Below are 9204 nucleotides of genomic sequence, written 5' to 3'. Positions count from 1 at the left end.
AATATTGTCTGACAGTAGATCTAAGCCGTGTTTGTCGTGACTGTTCGGCGCTCCTGGCGTAGGCCTGAATCCGTTGACGATCAAGTCTCCGAGGATATCGGCCGTGTAGTTCAAGTTTCCGAACCTGACCTGATGGCCAGGGGCGTAGCTGTTGATCTGCTCGAGATGGCCAAGCGAGTAGGCCCATAGTACGAAGCCGCCGGATACGAAGATCTGTCCGGGAAGGAACACCTCCCCCTGACCGCATTGTTGAAGATGATCGAAGGGGCCATCGAGCCTTATAGCAACGACACAGTGGAACTCTCAATGAAAGCACCAATGTCGGTGTCAAAACCGGCAGATCTCGAGTAGGGGGTCCCAAACTGTGCGTCTAAGGCTAGTGGTAATAGGAGGCAGGGGACACGATGTTTTACCCAGGTTCGGGCCCTCTCAATGGAGGTAATACCCTACTTCATGCTTGATTGATCTTGATGATATGAGTATTACAAGAGTTGATCTACCACGAGATCGTAGAGGCTAAACCCTAGAAGCTATCCTATGGTATGATTGTCCTTGTCCTACGGACTAAACCCTCCGGTTTATATAGACATCGGAGGAGGCTAGGGTTAAACAGAGCCGGTTACAAAGAAGGAGAGCTAACATCCGAATCGCCAAGCTTGCCTTCCACGCAAAGGAGAGTCCCATCCGGACACGGGACGAAGTCTTGAGTCTTGTATCTTCATAGTCCAATAGTCCGGCCAAAGCATTTAGTCCGGCTGTCCGGATACACCCTTATCCAGGACTCCCTCAGTGGGCGCGCCCTGGACCCTCGTGACTAGGTGATAGCTCCCCCTGAATTGTTCTCAGTGCCATATATTCTCAAATATTCCAGAAAAAATCATACTAAATTTTCAGGGCATTTGGAGAACTTTTATTTTCGGGGTATTTTTTATTGCATGGATAATTCAGACAACAGAAAGAAAATACTATTCCTACATTATTTAATCTAAATAACAGAAAGTAAAAAGAGGGTACAGAAGGTTGTGCCTTCTAACTCCGTCCATCTCATGCTCATCAAAAGGAATCCACTAACAAGGTTGATCAAGTCTTGTTAACAAACTCATTCCGAATAACATGGAACCGGAGAAATTTCGAATAACACTAGGTTACCTCAACGGGGATATGCACATCCCCAGTAATAAGAATATCATATTTCTTCTTGACAGTAGGAAGAGGAAATTCAAAACCTCCAATAATAACAGTTGGAATTTTTCCAATAGAGTTGATACTATGAACTTCACTACAAAAAAAAAGACAAATCCGTGACATTTTGGGCCGAATGAAAAAAAAATTTGTCATACTTATGACACTTCTATGATGATAATTGTGACAAAACCTGATATCATCGTAGATGTGGTTGACTCCTACTTCTATGAAAAAAAATCATGACAGAAAATGGGCTTTTCGTCCTGGGCGGGCCGGAGGCGCAGCTGCATGACATTCTTTGGGCCGTCCATGACGGAAAAAACCGTGGTAGAAGCGAGGGCGAGGAAAATTTTGGCGAGTTCCCGGTTACGTTGGGTGGTCGGGGGCCGAGTGAGGGAGTCCTGGATTAGGGGGTATCCGGACAGCCGGACTATATACTTTGGCCGGACTATTGGACTATGAAGATACAAGACTCAAGACTTCGTCCCGTGTCTGGATGGGACTCTCCTTTGCGTGGAAGACAAGCTTGGCGATTCTGATGTTAGATCTCCTTCTTTGTAACTGACTCTGTGTAACCCTATCCTCCTCCGGCATCTATATAAACCGAAGGGTTTAATCCGTAGGCCAAGAACAATGGTAATCATAGGCTAGCTCCTAGGGTTTAGCCTCTACGATCTCGTGGTAGATCAACTCTTGTAATACTCATATCATCAAGATCAATCAAGCAGGAAGTAGGGTATTACCTCCATCGAGAGGGCCCGAACCTGGGTAAAACATCATGGCCCCTGCCTCCTGTTACCATTAGCCTTAGGCGCACAGTTCGGGACCCCCTACCCGAGATCCGCTGGTTTTGACACCGACATTGGTGCTTTCATTGAGAGTTCCTCTGTGTTGTCGCAGCAAGGCTCGATGGCTCCTTCAATCATCAACAACAACGCGGTACAGGGTGAGATTTTTCTCCCCGGACAGATCTTCGTGTTCGGCGGCTTCGCACTGCGGGCCAATTCGCTTGGCCATCTAGAGCAGATCTATAGCTACGCCCCTGGCAATCAGGTCAGGTTCGGAAACTTGAACTACACGGCTGATATCCACGGAGACTTGATCTTCGACGGATTCGGGCCTTCGTCAGGAGCGCCGAACGGCCACGACGGGCACGACCTGGATCTGTCGTCAGACGGTATTCGGGATATCACACCTGCACCAGCCCCGGACCTAAATCCGGGGTAGAGCGCGTCGTCCGAAGACGGGTGGATAGACCCCGCCACGGAGGCCACATACTCATCGACGTGGGAGCCGAACACAGACTCCACCTCTAAGGAAATCTGTGTCGCCGGACCCCCGGACTTGTTTCCGGCTGTAGGTCCAGGACCGCACGCATCTGTGCCCATCGAAGCTGATTGGACACCAATCATGGAGTTCACTACCGCGGATATCTTTCAGCACCCACCCTTTGGTGACGTGCTAAACTCTTTAAGGTCTCTCTCTTTGTCAGAGGACTCTTGGCCGAACTATGTCCGGCTCGAGGGGGATTCGGACGACGAAGAAAATCTCCACCCACCCACCACCCACTTAATAGCCATTGTCGATGACGTAACATTCATGCTTGACTTCGACTCCGACGACACCGACGGTATGAACATCGGCACAGGGGACGATTTGGAACCACCGCCCATGGGGCGCTGGACTGCCACCTCATCATATGATATATATATATACATGGTGGACACGCCTAAGGAGGACAATGGCGACAAAAAGGACACAACGAAGGATAAAATCCCGGACAAAAGCCAAAATGACGGCGCAGACGCCGCTTTAAGTCCAGCCACAGTAAAAATAGCGATAACAGCGCTAGAAAAATCGACACCCCAGTCAACTCCAAAGGCAACAACGACCATCTGGACCCAGGGATGGAGCAGGATGAGCCAGGTCACGCCGAACACAGCCCGGAGCAGACACCCGATCACAACGATCCCGAGGGCCGAACTCATCAACCTGCCTCCGGAGAAGAGTACAGTCCGGACGACGATGCATTCATCATCCCGGAAAAATGTTTGGAACGAGATAACCTCCATAAAAGGCTTATGGCCACTGCGAGAAACCTAAAGAAGCAGAAGCAAAGGCTTAAGGCTGCGCAGGAAACGCTCAACCTCAGATGGAATAAAGTGCTAGACACTAAAGAAAAATATGGCGACAATCGCCACACAAAGAGCTACCCAAAGCGCAAGCTGCCGCCAGAATTCGACGATGAGGCCATTCTACCGAAGAACAATATGGCCAATAGGCCGGACCAACCACTTCATGACCGTGATAGAGCAGCTACTGACACTGCACACGATTTACGTGAGCTCCTGGACAAAAAGGCTGGCACGACCAGGTCCATCTATGGATCTAGAGGAGATGCTCCGGCGCAGGATTATAGTCATCAAAATGATCAGACTGATCGAATACCAGTTCGGAATCAACACCGGACACAACAACAGTCGACAACATGCCACAACATGTCCAGATACAGAGGGGCTGTGCGCCCTCTTTGCTTCACCAAAGAGGTACTGGATCATGAATTTTCACTGGGATTCAGACCCGTGAACATAGAGGCATATGACGAAACGACAGACCCTGGGGTCTGGATTGAGGATTTTATCCTTCATATCCACATGGCTTGTGGGGACGACCTCCATGCCATCAAATACCTTCCCCTCAAGTTGATGGGGCCAGCTTGGCACTGGTTGAAAAGCCTCCCCGAAAATTCAATCGGAAGTTGGGAAGAACTTGAGGATGCTTTCAGGGCCAATTTTCAATGGACCTATGTCCGACCTCCAGATGCTGACGATTTAAGTCACATAATACAACAGCCCGGAGAGTCTGCCCGTAAGCTTTGGAATAGATTTCTCACTAAGAAGAATCAAATTGTCGATTGTCCGGATGTCGAAGCCCTAGCGGCCTTCAATCACAGTATCCAAGACGAGTGGCTCGCCAGACACCTCGGCCAAGAAAAGCCGAGGACAATGGCAGCCTTAACAAGCCTTGTGACCCGCTTCTGCGCGGGTGAGGACAGCTGGTTAGCCCATAGAGGCACTAGCGACCCGGGCACATCCGAAATTAGGGATGGCAACGGGAAGCCACAGCGCAATAAAAACAAGCGTCGAAACAAGGAAGAAAGACCGGACAACACGGTGGTCAATGCCGGATTCAGGGGCTCTTGACCCGGTCAACGAAAGAAGCCATTTAAAGGCAGCAAGAGGGACCGTCCGGCCTGAACAAAGTCCTGGACAGATTGTCCCAAATTCATGGCACCCCCAAAAAACCTGCGAACCACACTCATAGAGAATGCTGGGTCTTTAAGCAGGCTGGCAAGTTAAATGCCGAACACAAGGGAAGGGAAACACCAAGTGAAGACGAGGATGGGCCTCGCCAGCCGAACACTGGGGGACAGAAAAAATTCCCACCAGAAGTAAAAACATAAACATGATCTACGCGACTCACATACCAAAGAGAAGGCGCAAACGCGCTCTCAGAGACGTATATGCTGTAGAGCCCGTTACCCCCAAACTCAACTCCTGGTCAGCCTGCCCGATCACTTTTGATCACAGGGACCACCTGACTAGTATCCGGCACGGAGGATCGGCTGCCTTGGTGCTCGACCCAATAATCGATGGATACCATCTCACTCGTGTCCTCGTGGACGGCGGCAGTAGTCTCAATCTAATATATCAGGACACTATCCGCAAGATGGGGATAGACCCATCCAGAATCAGCCAAAGTAACACCACCTTTAAAGGAGTTACACCAGGCGTTGAGGCCCGCTACAAGGGCTCCCTCGTATTAGAGGTGACATTCGGTTCTCCCGACAACTTCAGAAGCGAAGAATTACTCTTCGACATCGCTCCCTTCCGAAGCAATTATCATGCATTGCTCGAAAGAACGGCGTTCGCTCGCTTCAATGCAGTACCGCACTATGCCTACCTTAAACTCAAGATGCCCGGTCCACGTGGCGTCATCACTGTTAGCGGAAACACAGAGCGTTCCTTACGTGCAGAGGAGTATGAGGAGGCTCTAGCAGCCGGACACTAAGCGGCCTCTCCTATCAGAATGCATGATCGGTCATTAAGACCACGGACACGGTTAGACGAGTCTGGCGCACCATCATCGGTAATAGCCCAGATAAACCTGAGCTGGGTGCTATACATATACCCCCATAGAGGGCATCAGGGGCTGCAAACATGCAATAAATCCCACCCTTTGGCTTGACCATATTAACATGCCAATGTCTCACACTTCTACTATCCATTGATAATAACCAACTCTTCGCACGCTTACGACATACTCTTTTACATGAGTTTTCCTTTTTACAGACACCATTCGTGCGACACCCTCCCAGGACACGGCACAACGGAGATAAAGGCACACACATGCAGCAGGGCCCGCTCAAAGGTTTCTCTTTAGATTAAGCCCCTGTGTAAACCTTCTTTATTGTCTCTTGTTTCTTGACATCCCATGGGTACTCAATACACCCACAGGGGATACTGGCGTTATTGGCATTTTGCCACGACAGACTAACGCACGTACCTGGAAATACAGGGTTCATAATCAAGGGCGCTACTCAGCCCAGTATATGTTATAAAGTCCGAATACCTTCGGGAGTGTTCAGCATCGCGAGTTTTGCCTTATATGCATCAGCTCCAAATCATGTCTTTGGTCAAATGTTGGGTTTGCCCGGCTCCTGGGTTTGCTGCCTTACGTTTCGCTTCTATCGGCTAAGGCGGCCAAAGGAGAACTACTGCGATTGTGCCCTAGTTATTCCGGATGAGCACCTCAATAGAGAAAGCCGAAAACTGACTGTCATGATATAGTGTTAGACTGGTCAACCACTCGAGGACTCATCGGAATCTTCGAGATTCCTCCGCATTAATGAAGGGTCGTTTCCCGGTCATGTACATACGCGCCCGTATCCGGATGCACGCGAAGGTACCAGGGGCTACATAGTAGCCCCACCGTCAAACTCCTATGGCTAAGTGAAAGTGTTAAATCTATATAGTCCGGTTGCCTAGTTAGACGTGCGATCACCTCCTTAATGGACCAAGACATTTGATCAAGTGTGAACACCCCCGCATTGTATGCGTGGGGGCTGAAGCCAACGACTGCTAACTTTCAGGTTATATATATATATATATATATATATATATATATATATATATATATATATATATATATATATATATACACACACAGACGGTCTGTTCTGTTAATATTAGCAGAATAATTATTCTGCACACCAGTTTCGCACTACACGCTGAACGCAAGTGCACGTCATTCTTTGAACAAAGTGTGCTGCAGTACTCACACGAGTGAACTTCTCGTCGAAAAAAACTGCACGCGTTATTTTTTCTGTACTGTTTTTGCTCTAAGTTTTAACCGTTTATCGGAATGAGGCGTGTAATATACCATGAAAAGCTCTGGATTGGGCGCAACTTCGACCTATTGAACACTTTTCGAGATTCCACACGGTTTAAGAGCAGATTTGAAATTGGCACGTCCCATGACGAGTGGCAGCGAGCGTTTCTTGGCGATTTCTTCTAAACCGCTCGTCGGAATGAAGCAAACTATACGTCGTTGGATAGATATCGTCGAGGCACATCTTTTTCATATATAAATTTTTCTCTAATTCGTTACGGTTTAAGAGCAGTTTCAAATTTACTAAATCGTGGAACTCTGTTTTTCAATTTTTTTGAAATTTTCTGTACTGTTTTTGCTCCAGTTTTCTAACCATTTGTCGAAACGAGACGTATGATACGCCGTTGGAAAGCTACGGACAAGGCGCAACTTTCATATGTTCAAATGGTTGCAACTTTCATATGTTCAAATGGTTTTGAGATTCCTTACGGTTTTAGTTAATTTTGAAAATCGTGCGGCTGACTTTGAGAGGCAGCGGCTATTTTTTCGCGAAATTTTTATGAACGGCTGGTCAGAATAATTCAAATTATACGTCGTTGGAAAGATATCGACGATACGCAACTTTTTCATGTAGAACACTCTCTCTAATTCCTTACGGTTTAAGAGCAGTTTCGATTTTACCGAAAAGCGGACACTCTGTTCTTCGCAAGACCAAAATCGTCATATTTACTGCATCGGACAGAAGAACGCATTGCTTCAGACAAAGTACCGCACTGCATCAGATGGGCAAGTGCACCGCATGGTCTCTTTTTGTTTAGACGTATTTTTTCTCGGACGAGGAAAGAAGAATGCACTGCTTCAGACGAAATACCGCACTTCATTAGATGGGCAAGTGCACTGCATGGTTTCTTTTTGTCTAGAACTATTTTTTCTCGGACGGGGAAAGAAGAACGCACTGCTTCAGACGAAATACCGCACTTCATTAAATGGGCAAGTGCACTGCATGGTTTATTTTTTGTGGGACGTAAATTTTCGCAAACGAGATGGAGTGCACTTCATGTCAAAAGATCGCACTTCTTTTAGACTAGAAACCACACTTCATCGTACAAACAAGTGCACTGCATGATTTTTTTTGTGGGACGTAAATTTCCCCAAACGAGATGGAGTGCACTTCATGTGTTGGTTAACCACAATACTATGAAAAGTGAACCTCGGGACTACACTAAACAGACCTACCGAAAGTGAACCACTTGAGCTTTTTCCAAACTCAATATTTTTTACGTTCATAGACCAGGTAAGTGGACCACAGAGACTGCGAGCGAACTACATCTAATAAAAGAGTGCTTCTTTTTGAGATGTTTTTGTTTCTGTTTATCAAGTGGAGCACAAAGAAGTTTTTTAGCAAACAACATCATATAACAAAGTGAGCTTCAAAGTATTTTACAGTCACACACAAATACAAAATCTGCATTGTCCAGCACCTGAACCGCTCAAAATTCTACGGGCTACACTTGCACATTGGACAAAATAGCAGTGTGCTCAAAGGCCAACCACACCATGGGCAATGAACCGCAGTTCCCAACAAACAACAAAATTAAGTAACAGGGCATCCAATCCAACCGAACTGGGACACTTCATCTTTCCTACAAAATAAGTAAAATGAACCTCAATTGCAAACCACGACGAACTTCACTTGCACTTTATTTTCTCTTTAGAAAACACAAAATCAGTGAACTGTAGAGAGGGCTACTGAACCGCAAGGGGCGGACCACGGCACGCACTGGATCCAGTGGCCATGACCATTTTTTCTCACCTGGCTTGGCCGCGTGCTTGGAGAGAGGAGGAGCATACCGCAGGTTGCCGGTTGGGGAGGGAACGAAGGTGCGGGTGCAATCGGATCTCGCCAGATCGGACAGGGCGGCAACAGTTGGAGGTAGCCGACTCGCCACGCCACCAAACTGCACGGTAGAGGCGCACTGCATCGCAGTGCCAGGGAGAGGTGGACCACTTGGAGACACAGCCAGGAAGGGGCACCACCTCGGTGCAGGAGCTTTGAACTCCATGAGCAGAAACAGCGAGCTGCACCTCGTGCCTTTTCGGACCGCACGCAGGGATGCAGCTGGCGCTCTGGTGCGGCGGGCGGCGCGGCTCATTGGCGGCTGGTAGGGTGCGTTGGAGGCTGATCGCGGAGGATCTCGTCAGATCCACCACGGCGGCGGCATCGAGCAGGAGAACCCCTCCTACCTCCTCTCTGCATGCGCACCACATGCCCTCAACATGCGACCTGTAGGGAACAAGGGAAGAGAGACACTAGCAAGTTGGGATCAGGGGTGACAGAGAAAAACAAAGGAGGAGGCGAGGGAGCCCATGACCGGAATTCGGTTGTCGCCATAGTTCACGGCCACCGCATGGCCAGATCCGGTGGGGAAGGCAGGCGCGCGGTGCCGGCGGCGGCAGCCCGGATCCGAACGCCGAAGGTGGATCGACGGGGGGTGGGGCATGGATGGAGGTGGACTTGCGGAGCAGGTGGTTGCAACGTGGAGGAAGATGGGCGCCGGCGAGGTAGGAGGAAGGGAAGGGCGAAGACAGCTGCTTCTGGTGGGCCGCCGAAGGGAGGGGTTGGTGGAG

The 9204-nt window shown here is 48.8% G+C and overlaps 1 protein-coding gene across 1 annotated transcript; it reads right to left on the bottom strand.

The window, feature by feature from the left end:
- Positions 1-7987: 7987 nt before the first annotated feature.
- Positions 7988-9198, bottom strand: LOC119277024. The gene is made up of 2 exons (XM_037558232.1): positions 8390-9198; positions 7988-8219 (listed from the first exon to the last, which is right to left on the bottom strand). Exons 1-2 carry the CDS (start codon positions 8727-8729, stop codon positions 8116-8118), a joined length of 444 nt encoding a protein of 147 aa, XP_037414129.1. The 5' UTR covers positions 8730-9198; the 3' UTR covers positions 7988-8115.
- Between the last annotated feature and the right edge of the window lie 6 nt (positions 9199-9204).

This window comes from Triticum dicoccoides, chromosome 3B (assembly GCF_002162155.2).
Source record: "Triticum dicoccoides isolate Atlit2015 ecotype Zavitan chromosome 3B, WEW_v2.0, whole genome shotgun sequence".
Classification (NCBI taxonomy): Eukaryota; Viridiplantae; Streptophyta; class Magnoliopsida; order Poales; family Poaceae; genus Triticum; species Triticum dicoccoides.
Note: the sequence above shows the minus strand (reverse complement) of the source record. Positions and strands in the feature narration are given on the sequence as shown.